Raw genomic sequence first — 23958 nt, forward strand, 5'->3', positions numbered from 1 at the left:
ATAATGTCTAGAAATCTAGAGAATGGTACTGGATGAGCCTCTGTACTTTTTGAATGGTCTTTCGGAGTTGACAGAGTTGGGCAATACTGACCTTAATAACAAAGCACTCTTCGCAATTCCTCGTGATACTCCTTGGTTATTTTAGAATGCTTCAAGATCATACATATCTCGCCCTGGAAACGCAGAGGAAAACACAGTCCTTGGGAGGTGGTTGCCGGAGAAGATTGGAAGATTGTTCTCTTTTTCCTCGAAACGCGTCAAAACTTGGCTTGGTTAATTGTGAAGTCCTTGTTGTGTTGTGCCAACAAAAGGTGTCGTCGACCCGGCCACTGTGAGCGGACCCTTTGCGTTTCTCGAACGGACGCTGCCTCCGATGGTGACCTCCCGAAGCTACAGCACATAATCTCAGCCTGTGTGACCTGAAAAAGGCACGAATGGTTTGTCTGTCAACCCCCATTCAAGTGCCAGCTGGGTGGTTCTGTTGGGTACACACTATCGCCGAGTATAAACAAGGGCCTTGTTTACCCCGTTTTGATTTCACGACAATAGACGAAGTTGGGCTCCGCCGTGCCACAACAACACGCTCTTGCCATTTGACTGCTCCTGCCATTTTTAAAATCAACGTGGCAAACACAATTTCATCACTTCCGATAGTCTGTACTGACGACAGTCTGCTCCGACGATAATCTGCACTGCACTGACGAAAGTCTGCAACCCTGATAGTCTGTACTCACGATAGCTTGTCATGTATTGACGATAGCCTGCATTTCCGATAGTCTGTGCTGACGATAGTTTGTACTCACGATAGTTTGCACTTCCGATAGTGAGCGCTGACAATACTTTGCACCCACGATAGTCTGTACTCACGATAGCCTGCATTGTACTGATAATAGTTTGCATTGTGCTTCCGATAGCGTACACTTCCGATGGTCTGTATTGTAATCCCGATAGTCTGCACTCACGATAGTCTACACTGCATTGACGATAGTCGGCACTGACGATAGTTGATACTCACGATATTTGCACTGACGATAGTCTGTACTTCCGATAGTCGGTACTTTCGATAGTCAACACTGACGATAGTCGACACTGGCGATAGTCGATAGTCGGCCCTTTCGATAGTCTGCGCTGACGATAGTCTGTCCTTCCGATAGTCGGTACTTTCGATAGTCAACACTGACGATAGTCGGCACTGACGATAGTTGATACTCACGATATTTGCACTGACGATAGTCTGTACTTCCGATAGTCGGTACTTTCGATAGTCAACACTGACGATAGTCGACACTGGCGATAGTCGATAGTCGGCACTTTCGATAGTCGGCACTGACGATAGTCTGCTGCCAAACGCTACCTCAGTACGGCATGGAGACTTTCGAGGCTCCACGTCTCTTCCGCTCCTTCACCTCACCCATTGTTTTACGTTCATCTGTCCACATTTCCACGTCTACCTCCTTCCGGCCATTCGTGTTTTCCACTTTCCACAACTTCCGCACCCGATTTTAATTCACCATTTACGAAATCCCATTACCACCCACAGAACTTCCACTTACTACACCATCAAGATGCCTGCTACCTGGACTACCGAGCAGGAGCTTCAGCTCGCCATGACCATGCTCTGGCATCACACCAACAACTTCAAGAACCTGGACTGGAAGAATGTCGATCCTCACATCTTGGGGGTCTTCGGCAAGACTCCGACTGCCAATGCCTGCCAGTAAGTCGATCACCCGCTCATCCTAATGCTTTTTGGGCCAGAAACTCTCGGTCTTCATCACTTGACTGAATTCAACATGGCCATTCACTAACGGGGTTTGCCCTGCCACCACAGTCTCCATTGGGCCGCCATGCGCGACAGATTCCTGAACGCCAAGGACAAGGGCGACGATACCGAGGCCGCTGCCCCCAAGGCCGAGGGCGGCAGAAGACGAAGTGCTCGCACCAACAAGCGCCCTGTCGCCAAGGATGACGACGACGAGGAGGTCAAGGTCGAGGACGACGGCAACCGAGCTCCCAAGCGAGCCCGACGAGCTTCCGCCAAGGGTAAGGAGGTCTCGTACGCTGAGCTTGTTGAGGACGATAATGATTTCGTCTAAAGACAGTCTACGCTCATGTGAGTTTACTCCAAATTATTCTTATTTTATTTTTCTTCATCTTTATTTTGAGCACTTGGATATATACTGACTCTCATAATCATACAGGCAGACACTCGCATCGAATTCCGTATTGAGCCCCCTTCGGTGGAAGTGAGGTTCTGTCATACAATTCTCGGTCTTGGTCTCAGGTTTGGCCATCTGGTCTACACGTTTCTTGCGACATGACGATTCACCTTTCAGTACACATCATCTTGAGACATGCGTGTGATACAATTACAGGGCACAACGAGAAGTCATAGGGGTGGACTCTCAACTTCATGTATTTCAGGTAGACAATAAAGGTCACCGTAAACCATAACGACTCCGTCAAACCGTATGCTCCGCGAACCCAGGTCATTGTAGAGATGCCAGGAAGTGTGGTTTTAGCTGCTTGCCCTCTTTTCTATCAAAAGTAGACTGTCGTACGTGTTTGAGCGTATGACCGGCGGGCGTCATCGCCGCTACAAGTTTGCTAAGTTTGGGCCTGCCTGCGTCACAATCACTTTGTTCCCCCCAAACGAAACGATGGACCCGTCACACCCAAATTACAACGCGCCTTCCCTATGTAATTGTCATTAACGCCTTCCCCATCAACAACAAGGCAGTCGCCTAACGTAAATCCGATGTGGTGTAGTGGTCAACATTCGAGATTCTCATTACACTGAAGATTCTCGGGCCCAGGGTTCGATTCCCTGCATCGGAGCGATTTCTCTTTTGGCCCTTTTTGAAATACGATAATCTACTGAACTGGGTCTTGCTTTGCATCCTATCTATCCACCATCCCTGTTTGTGTTCAAATTCCTGTTGACCACACGTCATTGGTAGGGACTTGGCCTGGCCAAGTTGGACCAGATACAACACTGCACGGAAACGTTGCCTGTACGAACGAACCCTCAGCCGGACGTGACGAAATATACGAGGCAATTTTGGCGTGATGGCGGCACGCCTTATTTCTTACTGCTTGATCACTGTTTTTGTCCATATCCCCGTTTTATGACACCCTTCTCATCGTACAAGCATTTCAGGGTAGTATTTACGTGGAAATACCTGTACCCACCTACGTGTAGAGTTATTATGCGCTCAGTTCCAAACGCCAAAGGGAGTCAACAAATGCATATTTGTAGGGTTCGATTCCTTTGAAAAGGGACAAGGCCAGCTGTGGACTCATGATCTTGATGCCAACCGCCTTGGTAGAGGTATACAACAGTAATTAGGTAGTTGGTTTGATGCCCCTAATGCAGCGATGCTTCTGGATACATGCAGTGCAGGTGGAAAATGAAACTCCGTGTAAAGGCTTTGGGCTCTCCAATTCAATTCAATCAAAATTTTCCGTAATGATATAAGACTAACCTTATAAAGCATGTACCTACACGCACTCAAGTATGGACACAAGTACCGCGTCGTGATTAATCGGCTGCATCAGTCATAGATCATTCTTGATATGCCAAGATCGTGGGACCCGGGACAAAACCTCCAAGCATCATTTTCTGCAGAACTGGTCTTCCACACCAAGGTACCCTTCCACATTCATGAGGTCCCCAACAGCGCTGTGTTGCTCTCGTTTTTAATAAAATCCATATTACTGTGAACGGAATCATCCTACAATCAAGAAAGGGGGTGGGAACGGAGCTTACGAGAATGAGGTCTTTGAGAGAAGGGACGTATCGGAACTTCCTCCCACCGTACAATACGATATCACCGTGCTTCGAGCACGATGATGTATGCCATATTAGATAACGTAACTCAGTTTCCGTCGTAAAATGCTGCGTGTTTTATTGCCGTTTTAGACACATAATTAATTAATATGCGATTCTGACAGACTGGGTAGGCGCATAATATATTTGAAGCTCAAACCGTAAAAGGACGCCGTCTCCAACCGAGAAGCCAAGTAGCCCAAATCGTGCAGTTCAATATCAAGCGGCCTACTACTAGATATTGCGGTAGCATTCTCCCAAATCCAACTGTCTCATGACGACCCCTTTTCTGTTGAAATCCCTAATCCATTCTCAATATCACCGCGTAGCATGCCCCTAAAGGCGTCTTTGCCCTCCTGGTTCCGAGAGTGATATGTGACGGTGAGGTCAGCGCGCATCATATCCAGTCCATTCTTAGAGTTTCCGAACAGGATGGATCCATGTCGTCGGTTCTGTTGGTTTCCGGTCGTGTTACATGGCGGATGGAGTCGGTTCATGAACGCCTCGGCAGCCCCGTATTCCGTCGAGGTCGAGGCCCCCACGTGCGAATATCGAGAGATGTACATTGCAAGTACGATGTAAAGCTGCCACCCAAGCCAAATATGTTGTATGCCGACCGGCATCCACATAACGTAGCAGAGCAGCCCGATAGGAAACAAGGAGATGAATATGAAGACCGTGCCCAACTGAAGGACTTCACGTACGTGGTCCCTTTGAGGGTGTCCGTAGTGCCGGAAGAACTGGAGAATCAAGGAAGGAGGGCCAGTGAGAACCATGAAGTTGCCATCCGACTGGGGACAGTGGATCTCATAGTTACACGGTGGCTCGCTGATAGAGGACGCGGATACCGCCGACACAAGTCGCTCGCGATGGATGGCAAAGACTGCACTGAACAGCCGGATCAGCAGCGGCGCGAGCCACAGCAAAGCCCAAGCCGATTGGTATACAGCAGTAATACCAATGGCGCATAGGATGGAAGTAAGCTCCGAGAACGAAATGCCGAGAAATACTCGAAAGCTTGGGGTCCTCGTCCCCTCCGAGACAAATGGGAGGCTTCTGCTCTTGTCTGCTGATGTTTCTCTGCTGATGTTCAGCCGGTAGACTGCCACTTTCGCACGGAGAGGTACGGATGTGGTTTTGACCTCAGCCTTCATCGGGTTGGGGGTTATGTTGGATGTTGACATGGATATGTAGCTCAGAACCCGAGTCCAAAGGCAATTGCGTAGATCTTCGGTGTGACTCTCGTAATATGTGCCACCGTGCATGGTGTAAGTCCATCCTTGGTCTGGGAAGAAGGCGGTCCCGAGCATGTGGCCCTGATATGACCCCCTCAGGAGGCCGTGCTTGTAGATGGTGTCGAGTGCCTTCAACGCAGCCCTATACATCGGCCCACCCATAGGCGTGAGCAAAGCCACACCAGGTGCTGATGAAAGGCTGAAATTCGAATATGCCCGCTGGGGCCATAGCAACCGCTCAAATGCTGAGTCGGCCGCGGCTTCGGCGCCTATGTAGCCCAAGATGGCCCCCAAAACTCCGAGAACGTTAGCTGAGGCTGCCTCGTCGTCTGAATCCATCTGGGGTGATTACGGACTTGGATCTGTAGCCATGTAGTGCTGCTGAGAAAACCCCAAGACTGAGTTCCCTCTGTCTACCATATCAGGGCCACTGTATATTTGACTGGGGAGTGCGGATTGGATGTCAGACTTAACCAAATGCGACATCTGAAGGCTGACAGCCCATGATAATATGTATTCTGAATACCTTACAAATATGCGATATAATTTAGATGTGGGAGGCAGCGAGGCCCAGTTCTTATAGAATTGGTGTCGAAGGAATGGTGCCGATCTGATGGAAATAAAAACAAAAACTCCTTCGCTGACCCCAGAACCCCACCCAAAGCCCTATGTGCCTGCCGGCAACTGCCAAGCACGGACTCCGATAGACCCATGTACTTTCATGTCCATGATTACACATGGCTGCCAAAGCCATGTACAGCCTACCATATGCGAATCATTTCCTTGTACGTCGATACTACATATCCGTAGATGCATGCTAATACATTGATTTGCCGACAATTGAGGTATTGGGCCCTTCAGAAGACTTGCTATCTGCTCGGGATGAATATCCCTTTTGCAACAGGCTGGCTGGGACGGCGTACGACGAACTTCATATGAAAAACGCCCAACTCAGGCTGTGGCACCACCCTCAGCCGGTCATTTGCCAATAGAGTCCCTAGCTGCAGGTGACGTGGCAGTTGTGCATGCACCTCGCCTCATAGTAATGGATGGAGATGTGAACCCCGCTCGAGACGAGACGCCCGGCTTTGCCTTATATTACTTTGATTCTGAAGTAGGCCTCGAACAACAGTGTCTATGTGCGAATTCATCGAGCTCTAATGTCCATCCGGAAGCTGCCATAACCTCCTATTGGCTCTGTGTTGTATCTGCTACCTTCCTCATCGAGGAAGCCTATCTGGCATACCTTATATGTCTATCAAGTCGTATGCCCACTCCTGTATCAACACCTACCACGCGTAGTGCCAGCACATGCAGTGCATAGATAGGACCTACATGATCTTAACGAAGGCCTGGAAACTCCAATTTTTTTATCCATAGATACCGCTCTTGGTTTGCCACAAATCCCAAATTCCGTTGCTACCCAGAGTCCCATATGCCCTCCCAAATCGGGTACTGTCAGCCAAATCAGCGACACTGTTGTGATTTCCAGCCTCCTGTAGCCCGTAAAGCATTTTTGGTCGCTCTTTCCCCCCGGTGTACCACACCATAATACCTAGCCTATGCCAATAGTGAACCTCCCTAACACTTAGGAACAATAGCAAAAGACAGTGGTGACGCCCATAGTAACACCCAAGGTAAAGAATACAGAGGCGATTTCTCCTAAACTTTCTTTCAAGGTAAGTCGCAAAGGCTCTGTGTCGTTCCCGCTTCTCGGGTATGTAGATGGGCGAGTGATATTCGACCGAGTCAATAAATAGCCGTGACGTGTCTGGGTAGAAACGCCGGAAGCCGGGCCAATCGCATTCGCCAGACAGTACGGAGGCATTGGCTTCAAGCTGGTCCCAGGCTTTGTTGAAGGCTGCGAGTGAACACATGCGACCGTGGAAGTGACCATATGTGGTTTCACCGATTTGCCTGGTCGATAGATGACAAGCAGGTCTTGGATCCTTCGGAAATTTCCAATCAAACACAGCATGAAAATCGTGGTGGACGTGGGATGAGCTGTTGATACGCCAGCCCTGGCCCTGTTCCGGCGGCTCCATGAATACGAAGAGTTGGCTCTGCGCCTGTCGGTCCGCGAGGAGGGTCGCCCCCAGCTCCAGTTCAAGGTCGCTGCGGTTGTACCATTCGTCGCTCCGGGCATTGGGCCGCGAGTTACCCAGCTGATACCCGAACACCTGGGAGATTCCGTACACGCAGTCCTCGTCCATAGTCGCCCAGCGGTGACTTGCAATGGTCAGGAGGTTTAGCGGGTTCCCGTCGCGTGCCATAGCGCTAATACCAGACAGCTGCACCAGTCGTTTCAGCTCATCCACAAAGCCGTCGATGCCGTCGCTTTTCAAGAAAAACTTCGCGTTGTGTGAGTATCGCAACACTCGCCGACAAGATTCGGCAAAATCCGCTAACGTATAAGGAAGAGAGTGCATTTTGCCGGCATCGGTGGGGGTGACCGCCCTCCTGCTGGAGATAGCAGCGGGACCCGGAGCGGCTGCTTCGCCAGGAGGAAAAAGGCTTTTCTCGCAAGAAATGCCTCTTGGAGTGTCCAAATTCCAGTGAACCACGGATCACACAGCATCTCCCGAACCCCATCGAGAACTTCGGTCTGAGCCACACTATCGAAGCGCAGGCGGAAGTGTCGTTGCTCGTCCTGTTGAGTCGCTGTACCGGCTCTTCCCTCGTGGGCCGTAGTCCCAGATCGGGCTGTCCTCAGCAGGCCGGCGGCTCTCTCGAGTAGGGCCAGCCTCCGCACGAGTCGAGCCGTGCTGCCGTCATCGCCACCAGTACGCGCCAACCACACGGCGACACCGGAAGCTCGCAAGAAGATGCTAGCTTGGCGGCCCACCTCACGCGAAGCCGCCGGTCCGCGCCGCTGGTCCATGCAGGCGATGTCGAGCCACACAAAATGCACGGGCGGGTCGCCGAGAGCGCACGCGCGCTGTAGCGCCTGCGTCAGATCCGCAGGGCGGAAGTGCACGGGGTCGATGCGCGGGATCCTCCAGGGCACCCCATGCACCTTGATCGCCGCTGACTCCACGCCCGTCTCCCCGTCGTCGTTCGGCAGCTGCCACCGGCCCCAGGTGTAGGACACGGCGCAGTAGGCGGGCTCCTTATGGCCGCCGTACACGTTCCCGGATGTCCACTCGTAAGAGACCATGGACTCCACGTGCAAGAGTCGCTGCGGCCAACCGCCAAGCTCCTCGATGTGGGTGTGGGTGTATGGGAGTTGGTCAGGAATGTACCAGTCACTTGGTGGTTGCCGCGTCTTGGGCGGTGACTGGGCTGTTCTACTTCCGCTTTCATCTTCAAGCGGATTGTAGGGAGGAAGCCCTTCAACATCGGAATCTACTACATCTTCTAGCATCATTTGTGTCTCGTAATCCCTGGTGCCCAATCTCGGTCGCTCAAGGAACTGTGGCCGAAATGTCACCTCTTCGGTGACTGGGTTATTCGCATTCTCCGCATTCACTGTTAGAATCTCGGGGTCTTCGTCGCTCATTGCCAAATGGTATTGATCCTTGAGTAATGAAATTAGGTAAATGTCGTTACTTGATTTCAATTACCAGTGTCTTCGTTTTAAGGGTGCACTGTTGAATCAAAATGAACTTTGAAACGTTTCGGAGCAGTAAACTTCTCGGTCAATGCTGCCTCATATACTTGATGGAGGATGGGCGTTAGAGTAGGGAGTTCGGTAAGGCTTTACGGCGTGCAGATCTCATAAGGCTTCTGACAAGTACCCCTTGGTAATGATCCGCGGTCCATGAATGCTGCACTCAGGATCGAAAGTACATGTTTACCTGGGGTTGGATAGTATCAGTACATTGGGACAACTTAACAGGTCTCATCATGCTGCTCACCTGGGCCAGGCGCAGCCCACGTCCGGGCGACCTGATTATGCAGTCATGAACATGTCCTACCCACAATTGGACAGGCATAAAGAAAAAGCCTTTCCGCGGTGCCTAAAGTTTGGTGCCACCTCGTCACAGCTTTACGATTGGCAGGGCGATCCCATCATTATTTATGCGGAAGCCTACCTGTGCCATATTAGGCGACGGCTTGGGGTTGCACTTGCAGTACAATACCCTAACAATACTCATATCTTACAAGAGGCCGTCTGCCTCGGATCTTTCTAGACCATATGACTCGTTATCTACTCCCTTCCTTCTATAAATCAAGACGAAAGCCCTCGTTGTTGTATGATAGACCATTTTGTCATAACACCTTAACAATGAGACTCCCCTCACTTTCAGGCTGCAGGAGCTAATACACTTGGGTGTCCCAGACATTTGGTCACATCGGCGATGCATGTTGCGGCGTATCTCTCATAAACTCAATGCGGCTGTCTTCTTTCTGCTGCCATCCTCAAATCGTTAATTTTGTTTCTCCTTGTAATGCCCTGAAATGAAGTAGTGGTCGCGAATTTCCACTGGTTTGAGTTTCGCTCCCATTTTTTCTCGTCCCCGCAACCGTGGTTCTCACCTACTCGGGGATGGTTTCCCAGATCTGCGCCATCGCCTAACACCCTGGGCCAAGCCACCTTGGGCCAGTCTAGGGGCTAGTAAGCGCCATGCCAACCGAGTTGTCAGCGTACATTTCTTGAGCACGAAGGTGCTTCTTCTCCCAAATCAGGTAGCCAATGTCGATTGACGGAGAATAATATTAAGCTACTGCAGGCTTCTGCTTGACGTGTTGACTCGTCCAAGTCAGGCCGGAAATGTCTGACAGGGGTACTCTTGGAGACAGTCGCTAACTGACAAGGGTGGCTTTTGCGAGCGACCTGAACCCCAGCTGATATTGAGAAGTAAGCTCGCAGGGCTCGGTCTTACTCAGCACCCCGCCATTAACGTCTTATCTTGCTTACGTCCGAGTAATGCATGATGTTTTCTGGCGGCCAGGCACCGAGCTGATGGCATTGCCAAAGAACATCGATTAAAGACGGTTGAGGCTTGAACGAACTACTTATCCGCTAACCTTAAGTGCCACATTATAAGCTTAAGTTCAACGGCCCTATCCGGAGTTACGGGTGATGAAATGCCCACTGATAATTATACGTTATATCACTGGAATGCAGCCAGCATCGAAACCAGATATCCCTACACAGCAACACCAGGGCCGAAAAATGGTAGAGGAACCGATTCCTCTCACTGACTTCTCACTCAATCGTGAGCCAAACTCTGACGTTGGCAATGGACCGCCGGCCGTTGTTTCGCCAGCCAACAGCGAGGAAGAGGACGGGCACGCCTGGGTTTCCGGGTGGAAGCTGGGTATCATCATCACTGCCATCACCTTACCCTGCTTTCTTTTGCTACTCGACACATCTATCATTGTGACGGTACGTACCGCATACCGCCCCATTGTTGCACTATTCGTGGTATACTGACAAAACTTAATCGCAACTCAGGCCATCCCTCAGATCACAGACGACTTCCGCTCACTTCCGGATGTAGGTTGGTATGCTGCTGCGTACATGATCTCAAGGTAGGTTCTAAAGGAAAGCCCCGACATGATCTCAAGATGTCCCCAAGCTGACTTCATCCTATAGTGCTGTCCTACAGCCCCTAACCGGTCGGTTCTACACCAGCTTCAACTCCAAAGTCAGTTCAGATGCAATCCCCTGAGACCACCCCCATGTCTTCTGACCTGCTCGTTGGATTATAGTGGGCTTTCGTCTCCTTCGTCACGCTCTTTGAGCTTGGATCTCTAGTGTGTGGGGTGGCGACCTCGTCCACCATGCTGATCATCGGGCGCGCGGTGGCCGGAATGGGCGGTTCCGGTATCGTGAACGGCGCTTTCACCATCATTGCCGGGTGTGTTCCCATGCCGAAGAGACCACGTACGTCAACTTCTTTACCCCACTGATGTGACACTCTGACTAAGGTGTTTGGCAGCATTGATCGGATTCGCCAGTGGCATCGCTCAGCTGGGACTTGTGACCGGTCCCCTGATCGGAGGTGTTTTGACAGAACACGCAACATGGAGATGGTGTAAGCGGCGCCCTCGTGTTGCTCCTGGCATTGAATGACCTTGGATTAGGCTTCTACATCAATCTTCCCATCGGCGGTCTCGTGCTCGGTCTCATCGCATTCGTCCACGTCCCCGACGAAGTCCCGAAGGCCCCGCCCCTGTCCGTCTTCCGAACCCTCCCATCCAATCTTGACTTCATCGGCTTCACCATCTTTGCTCCCTCCGCCATAATGCTACTCCTCGCCCTGCAATGGGGCGGCAATACCTTCGCCTGGAACAGTTCCCAGATCATCGGCTTGTTCGTCGGTTCCGGCGCCACGTTCTTCGTCTTTTTGGCGTGGGATCACCATAAGGGCGATGACGCCATGATCCCCTTCTCCATCATTCGCCAGCGGTATGTTTGGGCCAGCAGCTTGACTTACGGCTTCTTCATGGGCTCGGTCTTCTGTGCGAGCTATTACCTCCCCATCTACTTCCAGGGCGTCAGGGATGCCTCTCCGACCATGAGTGGCGTTTATATCCTTCCTTCCGTCTTGCCGAACATCCTATTCGCCCTCGCAGCAGGCTGGCTTCGTGAGTAAAACCTCCCCCATATCTAATCGTTTTACATTCGCACTGACTGAAGTTGATAGACGGTCGTGTGGGCTACTATCTACCATTCAGTCTGATTGGTGCCATCCTGGTCTCAATCTCCAATGGCCTGCTCTCTACGCTTTCACCTGCCACTTCGACCGCGAAGTGGATTGGATATCAAATCCTTGGAGGAGCCGGTCGAGGGATTGGAATGCAAGCTGTAAGAATTATCCCTTCTCCCCCTTTCCCCCCTTTTCCCTTTTTCCCTTTGTTCCATTTTCTTCTTCTCGCTCTCCCTTTTCCCAGTTGATTGTTCCGTTGCAAATACAGAAGAGACCCCTTTCTAACACATAAAACCCAGTCCATCATCGCCGTACAAAACACCGTCGAACCCTCCCAGATCCCCGTCGCCATGGCCTTCGTCATGTTCAGCCAAGCCTTCTGCGGTGCCGTCTGGCTCGCGTTCTGCGACCTCATCTTCACCAACGGCCTGCGCGCCCTGATCCCCGTCTATGCGCCCTCGGTCGACCCCCAGACCGTCATCGACGGCGGGGCCCGCAGTCTCTCGGCGGGCTCGGAGATCGACGCCGAAGCGGCGTGGGGCATCTTGGTGGCGTACGCCAAGACCGTCGACCGCGTCTTCTACTTCGCGGCGGGGTTGAGTGTGGCGTCCTTTGTGCTGGCTTGGTTTCAGGGGTTCAAGGATATTCGGAAGAAGAAACAGGTTGTGGGGGCCTGATTGATGAGTTGCTTATCTCGGAGCAAGGGGGTTCAACACACCCCATAAAGCTCATATCCGTATATTTCTTTTCCCTTTTGGGGGTTCTTTCAAAGATCAGACCATTTTACGTAGACTACATCTGCCACTTTGGGCACTGCGTACATATTGGTTGAGATTCATATGTATCACAGGGGACATCCCTATCTCAAGTGGAATATAGCTCGACAACAGGTAGACCCTCGTTCGAGTTCTCGGCCGTGTAATCTCCCATGCAACGGTACATGTTCACGGCGCGCTCGTAGATCAGTTTCGACGCTAGGAAGCAGCACGCGATCATCACAGGATCCTTATGATCTCATAGTGGGATGGAGCCTGCATTCCAGCGAGCAGGCATCGGCAGCCCTAGTTGCCGAACCTAATTTCTGCGGGTACATATAGAAGACTATCCTTTTTTGGCTCGAACGGCTGAGTCAGGGGATATATTGGAACCAATGGAGTGATGTTGTGCCCGGCTGCGTGTACCTGACAGCTCAGCTCCATGCATGCAGCACGGGTTGGAAGTGGGTCGAACAACAATATTCTACCACTTATAAGTTGCAGGATTCATACTATCTGGTGGTGCTGCCGTCCGCCAGAGTACTTTCAAACGGGATGGACCGTCATTGTGGGGTTGAGAGAGGGCTTTTGCCGCCTGTCGAGTAAGCCCACGCAACTACTTTATGGATTGCATCATTATACAGAAATGCCAAGACCGCTCCGATGAACTATTGCGCCGTTTATGTTTCCGACTGGTTCTACTAGGCAAAGAAGAAGAATAGAGTGTCCACAGTTTGTCGTTGGTCACTGTAAATAAGAAGTGTTTCCGGTTAAGACTCAAGCAAGTCAGATGGCGTTTATATGCGTATTAGACACACACAAGGGTCCCCTCATTGTCCCTTTCTTCTATCTACTTTTATCCGTTTTCCTCTATAATACCCTAGGTTTCTAGCCTAGCAGTGCCCAAATATGCCAAACCATACCCTAGGCTCCCACGACTACGTGCAGACACTCAAGGGCCAAAAGCTACGCTTTCCGGATTTTGATGGCCTCGTACAAGGATGGCCACAGGGTATCAACCCCAACTTCGAAGCTGTGAAAGAAGTTCATGAAGAGAGACTCAAAGCGTAGTTGTGCCAACAGAAGCCGGGATCCTATGATATTTGCTAACCCCCTGCCGCAGACTGCTTGGACCAGGCAAGCGGCTGGACATCCTGATCCACGCTAGTAGGTCTCATCTTTCTGTGTGCCAGCCCAAATATCGAAGCGATATATCTAACTGTCCACAGCGAAAACCGCCCATCTCGCTGCAACATGGGTGAGTAGACTACCATGTAATACTGGAATACTGTCAAACTCTTTCGTCCCCTACTTTTAGTGGCCAACCGCAAGTTTCGACGCGCTGTTGTTCGCAGCAGACCTTGCCGCCTGGGTAAGTTTTTCCAGTTAATATGCAATAAGACAAAAGCTGTACAAGATAACCAACCAAGCCGGGCTTCAGATGTACATCTGGGACGACGAACTGGACAGTCCCGAGCTCAGCGATCTTCACCGCGACTGGGTTGGAGGCGAACAGCTTCGGCACAAGACCATAGAGTACCTGGGCGCCGCCCTCTCCGAGACTCCACGGGGAGAAGACGATACGGCCCGCACCGACAACGTGCCCGTGACGCTGGCCAGCTTTGCTCCGGTAGCGAAGGTAGCGACCTCCCGAATGGCGCCCGGCCCTCGGCGGCTGTTCCTGCACGAGCTAGTCCGCTCGGTGGAGGCGGCTGGTGTCGAGCAGCTCTCCGAACTGAGTGGGCTGGCCCCGTCCCTCGACGAGTATATGGAGATTCGAATGCGGACCTGCGCGGCGGCACCCATCTCGGCCACCATCGAGTATGTGTATTTCATCAGATTGCCCCTTAATACGACCTGGACGGTCTGAAACTCACAGCAGTATTGGGATCAGGTTCATGAATAATGTCGATCTCGGCGATGAGATTCGAGCCCATCCTTGCGTTCAACAGATACATGAGGAAATCAGTTGTGTCATTGCGCTGACAAACGACGTCTTCTCGCTGAAGAGAGAGCTCAAGAATCCGTTTTACAACAATGTGTAAGTGCTGAGCCCTGTGTTGCACGACCACCTTATACGGGTTTGGCTAACGCCACCTGGCACTATTATAGTATCGCGGTCCTCTACCACCAGCACCATGACTTGCAGACCGCGGTCGACAAGACGTACGAGATGGTGAAGAGCAGCATTGAACGGCTGCTGGCCGCAGAGGCGAGACTATTGGAGCTCTTCCTGGGACGACGGGAAGATTTGCCTGCATTTTTCGGAGGCGCCAAGACGATGATTACCGGCAACATTACTTGGAGCATCCAGAATGAACGATACGGTCTAGGGATTTCGAAGTGCGACGGTACGACGGAGGTGGTGATCTGACGGGACAGTTAGAGCCGTATTCTTCTCACCACTGGCGTATCTGTATGGCAAGCGAATAGATTGTTTTCTTACCCGGGTTGGATGAATCTTTCGTGATATCGTGGCTTTGACAACGTCAGTAATGGCATTTTTCTGTAGAGCTCGGCGCCGAACTCGTTGGGGTGGAAGGACGGCCAGACCTGCCGTTGTGTCTATTCATAGAAACAAGAGACATATACCAATGGCGTATCAATACCGATGGTGTATCGTTAATATCGCCTGTCTTTAGTCAGAAGCATCTCCTCGCTGGAAGTTAGGAACTATTGTCATATGTTCAGTGTCCTTCGGAAACTTCTGTAATCACCCTGTGAGAAAGGTTAGCAACATACGTAGCTACAGACGTCACAGACTTAGGCGAGGGGACCATTCCTCCGCTAGGGCGGTAAAGCATAGCGTAAAGTGAGCAAGCAGCAACACTTCATACACAACAGATCAAAGGCAAACTTAACGGGTCAGTGGAACCTACTGTCAAGAGCTCAAAATGTAATTCCACTGGCATTTGGTTGAGGATAGCCCAAATCATTGTATGCCTTTCGCTGCAGCAGAGTACCTCCCTCAAGGGTTGCGTTTTTCTTCTTCGTTGCCAATGCGGACCTCCGGGGCGCCGTTGTCAACATCCTGCTCTCGTTGGGCAGAAAGGCTGGCCCAGAGCCTGTGGTGGAAGCGAGCAAATGATGAGAGGGTAAAGCTTCTCAGTTATTACAGTCAAGACTTTCCGCGTCCTGGTCTCAACTGATCCGTTGACGCCCTCACTGGAGCAAGGAGAACTGCCGGGACAACTTACTTCTGTTAGCGATGGTGTTAGGTTTAGTATGTCTTCCTGTTTATCAACAAATATATAAACAAATATATAAGACTTACACGAAGTGAGTCTACAATTCAGCAAGGTATTCAAATCATGATGGTTCGATTGTCGTGGCTTCATGTTTACTGAACAAAGAGCTCTTGCTCGACAAGCAGTGGGGAAGCGTAGAATGTATGTAATCTCTCTTCTCCTCAGTATTCGATCACATCTCGCATGTAGAGAGTGTAATAATGTGTAACCAAGAAAATTGAAAGCAGTCATAGTACTGTAGCTCATCCACGTCTCAGGGGTATGCCGGGATACCTTTCGTCCTGCGTGCCTCGTTTCAAGTATGTGGTACAGGTTTCTTTCACTTTGAGTACTCTCAACGGCCAAGACTTTGAACAGAGCAACTATTTTGGACTCAAATGCGCTGGATGCTACTCAAGCTCTTAAACAAGCAATTAGAATCAAGGGGCGAGCAGTATCCGAAACTGAATCTAGAAAGGGGTGACCAGGTCCGAGTCTCCTCCGCGGGAGTTTCGATATACGATCTGTCAAGATGTAGTAGAAGGCAACGTCAGAAATCTTCAGAGGCGCGACGGACAGCGCGATGTGCTTTTAAATATAACGCGGCTGAGCCTACGCGCTAATACTGCTAGCGATTTTTGGGGTAGCGTTATTGCCTTAGAGGCTGATATCAACGGAAAACTCGGATTCGTTGGCCAATCCTTCGTTTTCTAGGACAAGTTGGGGCCACCATCAGGGTCATTTATGACTTGGACTGGTTATGTTTCGGAGAGGAGCGGCTAAGCATGGTGGCGCGATGTATATCGGGTGATATAAGCATGTCGAGAATGCTGCATGAGACTCTAATGCACAGCATTCCCCCCACTGAGTGTCATATCTCAAATGTACTGAGTAATGGTCATTAACCAGACGGGAAATGAAGCTCTCTAAAGTTTCATAGAATCATACCCAGGAACAGGACAGGCCACACAGACATGAGCACTGTTGACTCAGACGTTACCCTGTTAGCAGATAAGAGGTCGATGTACGGATAAGAGTCATCCGATATGATTCGGGAAAATTCTTTATTCCTGTGTTCCACTACTCTGGATGGATAAGTTTAACTCTCTTACCTTTACAAAAGTGTACTTGGTAGGGGGCGTTAAACTATGCCCGGTAATTTCGTAGTACTTTCTTAGTCCTTATTACCAAACGACGTAGCAACCTAGGTTTGTAAGTTAAAGTCAATTGATATCGGTCAGAGGCGAATGCCGTTGAAAAAAAAATATTGCTCTGCTATATCTCCGGGTAACCGAATACAAAGTTGCTCACTTTTGAGAATCTGTTTCTGGTAGATGCGTCGTCTCTCATAATCATCGTAAATCGCTGGGTCGGTCCCGGTAAACACCAGAGCTTACTTGAGTAGGTAGGTAGCCAGAGTTTTGAAAGATTTCTTTTCATATGAAGAGTCAATCACGCAGCTTTCCCTCGGCTTTCTATCCGATCACCGCTTCCATTCCAGAGCAGATACATGAGGCAGTTGGTGTTCCACCTGACCGGGAAATTCTTCACTGTATCAAACGTCTGTTGGGCCATGAGCAAGTTCGATGCTTTTAAATCTCGTGAAGGGGCCGTGTTGTCCGATCATCGAGTTGCGGCATGTCTCCGGCATTCTTGCACATGCCTCAAATAGGCAACCTTCACATACTTCAATTTTTAAATTTGTGTCTGGCATCGACCCGATGCCACAAAGGTCTGGTCTGAGTTCACCACGAGAGCTCTTTCTCCCAAAGCCTCGCTGCTCTAGTAGGTCCACCATTGCTCTGAATACCGCTATTCATAGCAACAGCCTGCATGAGAGCGTTGCTTGCTCACTGTACCCATCTATTACTGAACACATATTGTCTCTATATATATGCACGGACATAAAACGGTCTTCATTTCTTTCTATTTAAAAGGAGCACTTGCTCTCGTGCTCATCATGGCAACCAGACGAGCCGGGACGAGAGCGGCATACCCAAACGTGCTTCGACTACTCATTGTATTACTAAAGGCATTCAATATCAACGTCGCTATGGTTGGATACATCTTAGCCTGGGAGTACGAAGAGGCGAGGGGCGAAAACGTCGTTGCGCCGGCGCTACAGACCCCGGACCCAACTCCGACGAGAGACCTGTCCGACAGCAATACCGACAGCAATTCCGACACCATGCCAAGCCCCGAAGCTGACAGAGCGGCAGAGATAGGCAGCACCGCCGTAGTAATACGACCGAAAGCGCCGCGGAACCTCGATACGCTTACTATCCCTGAAAAGAGGAGGGCAAAGAGGACAGCAGACGGTACCGCTAAGGCTCTGCTGGGAAACCCATCCAGCTTCCCCTTGTTCAACAAATTGCCGCCGGAGCTGCGTATCATCATCTGGAAAATGGCGGCCGAGCAGGGGCAATGCCTCGAGATGGGGCAGATGTGTCGGTGCACCAGCCACCCCGGCGCAGTGCACTTCAAAGCCGACATGGAGCTTCTCAAAAGGCGGCTCGCCCTGTTGCACGCGTGCCGCGAATCGCGCTTGGTTTTGGCCCCTCGTTACGATGCTTTCGAGTACAGGCGCAGCAGACAGGGGCTTGCGAAGAACAACAGCAGAGAAGGGTTCGTGGAGGCGTTGGGAGACCTTTACTTGAGACCGAGTCGTCTGGGAGCCGGGGACGCCAAGCAAAACGAAGACAAGCCGGAGCTGACTTGGAAGTTTGATCACAGCTACGTGCCCGGCGGCCTGAGCTGGCGCTATAACCAGCACCCCCATATGCTCGTGGACTGCCAGCAGGACACATTCAAGGGGAGACTGAGTTGGGTTGGCGTACCTTATTGTACCGCCAAACGCGATGTGATTCAATGTGCTCTTAAGAGGCCTGAGGAGCCTTTGCCGGGCAGACGTTCTGCCAATGGCATTTGGAAGAATTGAAAAAGGGACAAGTAGAATGTATCAATCAGCTTTAGTTGGATCGAGAAAACGGTGATGCAAGGGTCCGCGAGAATGAGGTGCTTCTCAGTAAGGAGATACGCTGGAGTATTCAGCATAATGAGAATCGAGATCACCAGCCAAACAGTCGACCTAAACTCTGATGATCAGCATACCGCTTGACTCGGTTATTGCTATGTGATTGAAGGCGTCCCCAGTCTTCCAATCGGGTTTTCGTATTTGTTGCGCTGAATCCAGCCCTTGGCGAAACCACTAATGCGCAAGAATTATCTCTAACCTCACCTCTTCTCGATTCCCTCCCTCCTTCCCGCTTCCGCTAATTGTATGTGAACTCAAGGTCAGCCCCCAAGTGAGTATCGTCAATAGCCGGTACAGCAATCTTAGAGTCTCCTCTACTAACCAGATCCCCCTTGCTGAGAAGGCCATTGACCGTTTTGGGGCGGGTTCTGCCCTTGCATTTGACTCTGTAGCGCCGCGAGGAACGCGGGGTTGTAGAATGCAGCATTTTGCGCGTTCTGCGTCTGTGGCTGCTGCTGCTGTTGGAATTGAGGGGGTGGCGGGGGAATGAAGTTCTGGGGCATGTTCTGTGGCCAAGAGGGGAACGGGTAGGGTGCGGGAGCTGCTGGCTGCTGACCACCGGCGCCTCCGAAAAATGGGGGCAGTGTTGGAGGGTACTGGCCTTGAGCAAACTGCGGCGGGGGAGGTGGAGCAGCGAAATTCGGGAATTGCTGAGGTGGCGCTTGCGTCTCCTGACCATACGACCTCGATGCCTGTCCGGAGTCGCCGCGGTGGTACCCGCGGCCGCCACGTCCACCTCGGTCATGCGGACGGCCACGCCCTCGGCCTCTATGGTCGCCACGACCGCCACAGCGATGAGGTCCGCCAGATCCGTGGCTGAATGGCGTAGACGATGCAGCGCCGGTGCCGAAGCCAGCAGGCCGGGCCAGTGGTCTATAAGGGCCATCGTCGTCTTCCTCGTCATCATACTTCAAGGAGCCGGGATCGGCCGCAGCATGTGACGTGCCATCATGGTATCCGCCACGACCTCCACGCTTACTAGGTGGGCCATTCGCGGCCCCGGCTTTGTTGGGGTTGCGCGCCCTCTTCTTCTCCTTCAATTCCCTCTTGTAGGCCTGCTCCTTCTCATCATCCGAGAACTCCATCTCGTCCTCGGCCACCTCCTCGTCATGCCAGTTGCTTGCATCTGTGCCCTTCATGGCCTTCAGGGGCCCAGTATCGACGAAAGTGGAATGTTCGGGGAAGAAGAAGACTTTAGACCCAACGGAGAGGCCAAAGGATTTGATTTCCTCCTCATTAGTGAAGCGAGCCGTGTAACGAGGTTCGCGCACACTTCCAATTATGTTGTCCATGGCGGCAATGACCACCCTGTCCTCGTTGCAAAGAACCGAACCCGTTTCCAGCGCGCGATATTCGCCAGTGGCGCTAGACTTGACAACGATGATGCTGTCAACAATATGTTCGACATGGCCTAGCTCCTCCATTTTGGTTTCGGGCGTGATGGTGACATCAGGCTTCGGTATCACCTCTTCAGGCATTTCGTTTTTGGTCCGAAGTTGACCGCCAGCGCCGGCACCTTTCCCACGGCCTTCGCCGTCATCATCTGATTCGGCCTCCATGAGAATGCGCGCCATGGTCTCGGGGTCCAGCAGCGGCTCTCCGTCATCATCCGAGTCATCATCGGAATCGTCAGAGCTGCTGGAATCGGATGAAGACTCGTACGGCGAAGAGTCCTCTTCCCATTCGGGCTGATCACCTTCGGCCTGCGTTGCCGCTTCATCTGCCAGGGGAGCCTGGGCCTCAGTGCCCTGGTCGAGCATTGCCGTATTCTGCTCAGCTGTGGGGGGCTGTGACTCTGATGGCTTGCTGGTTTCCACGGGAGCGGCGAAGGAACCTAGCTGGGCCTCTAAACTCTGAAGTAAGGAAGGCGGACTGGAAGGCGACTCAACGGCCGTCGAAGCAGAATCATCCTTTTTGGTGGTATTTTCAGCCGAGTCAATTTCCATGGATGCGGGTGACTCTTCTTGGCCCGCTGGCTCCTTTGACACCTCGTTTTTGCTGGCCAGAGTCTGTTTCTCATGGGATTCCGAGGTGCTTGGCTCCGTGACAACCCGATCTTGGGGCGGAACTTGAGCTGGTCCTTGTTGTGCCGGCGGCGACAACGTTGACAGCCCAGGAATCTGGAAGAACTGCGAACCCATTGTGAAAGTGATCTCACTGACCAGTTCCGAGAATCAATGTATGGAGTTCAGACGTTAGTGTTTTCTGAACTGGCGCAAGTCGCCAATGGTCGCAGGAACTGAGAGCTCGCGCACACCACTTGGGTCTGCTTGTATGCCTGGAGAACGAAGAATGAGTAACAAAATGGCCGACAGATCTATTTGGCGGCGGTACTGATGCCTACTGGATCTAAAAGAGGGATGATGCAAAGAATGGTATCGCGGTGTGAGCCAACCAAGCGGTAGAGATTTGTTATGAAGGTTCTACTTGTAGTAGTAGCCTGTCAAGGAAAAAAAAGTCCAGTGGAGCCTGGCCTAGTACCAAAATTTAGACTTCGGGATACCGCTAGCGCCGGCTGATAAGCCCCGTGCAGCTGCGCAACGATGGGGCCTGTCGCCTGTAGAATTTCGGTACGGAATTCCAGCCGCCGTTCTCTACGTTCCTGTCCGTTACTTACCTTGTACTGTCTCTAGAAGCTCGCCGGCCTTTTGCTTTCACTGACCGGTGCCGTTCCACTTCGGACTTGACTCAACATCGGATGGGCTATTTTTGGGTTAGGTCCAGTCTTCACATAGCCCATGATAAGCATGAGATGACAAAATGTGCCCGTATTTTGTAAGCCTTTTGATTCAACCAAGGACTTCCAGGTCGATGTTACTACATGTGTAATTGTACTACAGCAGGCTGATTCTGCAGGTGCTGTATGGAAATCGATCTGAAGGAAGCACCTGCCAAGATGGATCAATTGATTCTGGTCCGATTCATCTGAATCAGATTGGTCAATCAACCGTCTGGCACTTTTGGCGGGTGCGGGTACAGCTACGAAGTAAGTACTTAGGTACCACCCCCCGAGCTCCAGTGGCAGCTTCACGTCATGATTGCTCGGATGCACTAAAAGACCCTTGCGAGCCTCACCAAAATCTCCAGCTCAGCTGTTCTGGTGCGGGCAGCTGAAAGGTGACAACTTCCCACCAATTCCACCAACACCTCGTTGCCAGCCATTGCACCACATTGCAATCCCACACCATGGCGCCACCGGCAGGAGAAGCAGAGCAGCGCGAGTTTGTCCACCCAACGGCAAGCCATGCTAAGAAGAAGTAGGTTGTTTCCAGCTCTCTCTTGCGATAAACGTGGCGATTGCCCCGCTAACGAATGCCCTCAACACCCAGGCGCCCCTCGGCTTTCGCCATGGAACCCATCACGGCCTTCTACATTTTCCTCGGTGCCAACATGATCTCGGCCCTCTGCGCTCCCATCCAAGACTGCGACGAGACCTTCAACTACTGGGAACCCACCCACTACCTCTCCCACGGCTACGGTCTGCAGACCTGGGAGTACTCGCCCGACTTTGCCATCCGAAGCTGGCTCTACATCAGTCTGCACGCCATTGTCGGCAACATCAGGCGCCTCTTGCCCCAGTCAACCAAGCTTGGCGAGTTCTACTTCGTGAGATATGTCTTGGCTTTCGTATGCGCACTATGCCAGGTCTTGCTGTTCCGCGTCGTGAGCTTCACGCTCAATGCTCGAATCGGCCTCTTCTTCCTGATCGCGACAGTCATTTCACCTGGTAACTTCCATTCGGCCACCGCGTACCTGCCATCCAGCTTCGCCATGTACATGTCTCTCTTGGGGGCAGCAGCCTTTATGAATTGGCGGGGTGGCCTGAAGACGTCCCAGGGAATCTTCTGGTTTGCGGTCGGTGGTGTTGTTGGCTGGCCCTTTGCTGCTGCTCTTTGCGCCCCCTTCCTCCTCGAAGAGGCGATTTTCGCATTGATGAGCGATAAGGAACGGCTCTTCGAAGCCTTCATTCGCCTCGGCCGCGGTGCTGTGGCTACCGTTCTGCTACTTGTCAGTACATGGTCACTTCCTGGTCGTTCTAGCCCCATGCTAACAGTTGTTTTCGCAGCTCGGTGAAGGTACCATTAACTGGTTCTTCTATCGCAAGTTCGAGATCGCGTCGTGGAACATTGTCAAGTACAACCTGTTCTCCCAGACTGGTGGCCCTGACCTGTACGGAACTGAGCCGTGGACCTTCTACTTCCGAAACCTGGCCATCAACTTCAATATCTGGTTCGTGCTTGCGCTTCTGGCCCTGCCGCTCTTCCTGCTCCAGAAGGCGTTCTCTACACGCCATCATGGCTTCCAGTCAGGAATGCGCACCATCATTTTCCTTATGCCGTTCTACATGTGGCTGGCTATCTTCACTTTACAGCCACACAAGGAAGAACGCTTCATGTACCCGGCTTATCCGTTCTTGACTCTTAACGCTGCCCTGGCATTGCACATTATCCTCAATGCTTTTGGGCATACCGATCCCAAATCCCTTATTGGCCGCATCCCTGCGCGTCTCAAGCTCTTCGCCGTCACCCTTACTCTGTTCTTATCCCTGGATCTCGGCTTGGCGCGCATCGTCGGACTGTATACCGCTTACTCGGCCCCCTTGAAGCTGTACACGCCCTTGGGCGCGGGCGTACCTGGGCAGCAGGGAGTCGGTGGTCGGGGTGATTTCGTCTGTCTCGGGAAGGAGTGGTATCGATTCCCCAGTTCCTACTCTCTCCCGCGCGATATGCACGCCAAGTTCATCCGATCTGAGTTCCGCGGGCTACTGCCAGGTGAATTCTCGGAAGCGCGTGTTGGCTTTGGGTTCTTTGGCGGGACTTGGCTCCCTACGAGCGGCATGAACGACCGCAATGAAGAAGACATGGGCAAATATGTCGACATCCGACAGTGCTCCTTCCTGGTTGATACGCAATACCCCGAGCGCGGTGGACCACTCCCGCCCAACGAGCCAGACTACGTGGCCGATGAGCAGAACTGGGATGTGGTCAAATGTGTTCCATTCCTCGATGCGGAGAAGACGCCTTGGCTTGCTCGGGTCCTCTGGGTGCCGGATTCCAAGCTCGTGCCTGAGCGGTTCCGAAGACACTGGGGCCAGCATTGTCTGCTGCAGAAGAAGAAATGAGAAGGCGAAGGTTAATCACTATGGTTATTATATCTTGTGCCATTTTTAGTCGTGTATATCGATAACATTCCTCCAAAATCATATACGTAGGGATCGACCATATTGTCACAAGTTATTAAGCAATTTCAGTATTGCCCCTGTGATACGATGCAGACTT

At 51.7% G+C, this 23958-nt stretch overlaps 8 protein-coding genes across 8 annotated transcripts; 5 read left to right on the forward strand and 3 right to left on the reverse strand.

Annotated features, from left to right (window-relative positions):
* Nucleotides 1–1565: 1565 nt before the first annotated feature.
* On the forward strand, nt 1566–2096 carry PG997_008110 (uncharacterized protein; the record flags this gene model as incomplete). The annotated part of the gene is made up of 2 exons (XM_066812425.1): nt 1566–1717; nt 1832–2096. The coding sequence occupies 2 exons, from the start codon at nt 1566–1568 to the stop codon at nt 2094–2096; spliced, it is 417 nt and encodes a 138-aa protein (XP_066667767.1).
* Nucleotides 2097–4101: 2005 nt separating this feature from the next.
* Nucleotides 4102–5403, reverse strand: PG997_008111 (uncharacterized protein; the record flags this gene model as incomplete). The annotated part of the gene is made up of 1 exon (XM_066812426.1): nt 4102–5403. One exon carries the CDS (start codon nt 5401–5403, stop codon nt 4102–4104), a length of 1302 nt encoding a protein of 433 aa, XP_066667768.1.
* Nucleotides 5404–7468: 2065 nt separating this feature from the next.
* Nucleotides 7469–8563, reverse strand: PG997_008112 (uncharacterized protein; the record flags this gene model as incomplete). Its single annotated transcript, XM_066812427.1, has 1 exon — nt 7469–8563. The coding sequence occupies one exon, from the start codon at nt 8561–8563 to the stop codon at nt 7469–7471; it is 1095 nt and encodes a 364-aa protein (XP_066667769.1).
* A 1566-nt stretch (nt 8564–10129) lies between these two features.
* Nucleotides 10130–12340, forward strand: PG997_008113 (MFS multidrug transporter; the record flags this gene model as incomplete). Its single annotated transcript, XM_066812428.1, has 8 exons — nt 10130–10396; nt 10466–10542; nt 10607–10658; nt 10723–10897; nt 10953–11048; nt 11098–11601; nt 11661–11821; nt 11963–12340. 8 exons carry the CDS (start codon nt 10130–10132, stop codon nt 12338–12340), a joined length of 1710 nt encoding a protein of 569 aa, XP_066667770.1.
* A 987-nt stretch (nt 12341–13327) lies between these two features.
* PG997_008114 (uncharacterized protein) lies at nt 13328–14792 on the forward strand (the record flags this gene model as incomplete). The annotated part of the gene is made up of 7 exons (XM_066812429.1): nt 13328–13485; nt 13542–13585; nt 13648–13676; nt 13737–13790; nt 13836–14239; nt 14301–14459; nt 14531–14792. The coding sequence occupies 7 exons, from the start codon at nt 13328–13330 to the stop codon at nt 14790–14792; spliced, it is 1110 nt and encodes a 369-aa protein (XP_066667771.1).
* Nucleotides 14793–17698: 2906 nt separating this feature from the next.
* Nucleotides 17699–18583, forward strand: PG997_008115 (uncharacterized protein; the record flags this gene model as incomplete). Its single annotated transcript, XM_066812430.1, has 1 exon — nt 17699–18583. The coding sequence occupies one exon, from the start codon at nt 17699–17701 to the stop codon at nt 18581–18583; it is 885 nt and encodes a 294-aa protein (XP_066667772.1).
* A 413-nt stretch (nt 18584–18996) lies between these two features.
* On the reverse strand, nt 18997–20820 carry PG997_008116 (uncharacterized protein; the record flags this gene model as incomplete). The annotated part of the gene is made up of 1 exon (XM_066812431.1): nt 18997–20820. The coding sequence occupies one exon, from the start codon at nt 20818–20820 to the stop codon at nt 18997–18999; it is 1824 nt and encodes a 607-aa protein (XP_066667773.1).
* Nucleotides 20821–21865: 1045 nt separating this feature from the next.
* Nucleotides 21866–23801, forward strand: PG997_008117 (alpha-1-2-mannosyltransferase alg9; the record flags this gene model as incomplete). The annotated part of the gene is made up of 3 exons (XM_066812432.1): nt 21866–21936; nt 22009–22687; nt 22746–23801. 3 exons carry the CDS (start codon nt 21866–21868, stop codon nt 23799–23801), a joined length of 1806 nt encoding a protein of 601 aa, XP_066667774.1.
* Nucleotides 23802–23958: the final 157 nt, after the last annotated feature.

This window comes from Apiospora hydei, assembly GCF_038363865.1.
Source record: "Apiospora hydei strain CBS 114990 chromosome Unknown utg000006l_segment0_segment0, whole genome shotgun sequence".
Lineage (NCBI taxonomy): Eukaryota > Fungi > Ascomycota > Sordariomycetes > Amphisphaeriales > Apiosporaceae > Apiospora > Apiospora hydei.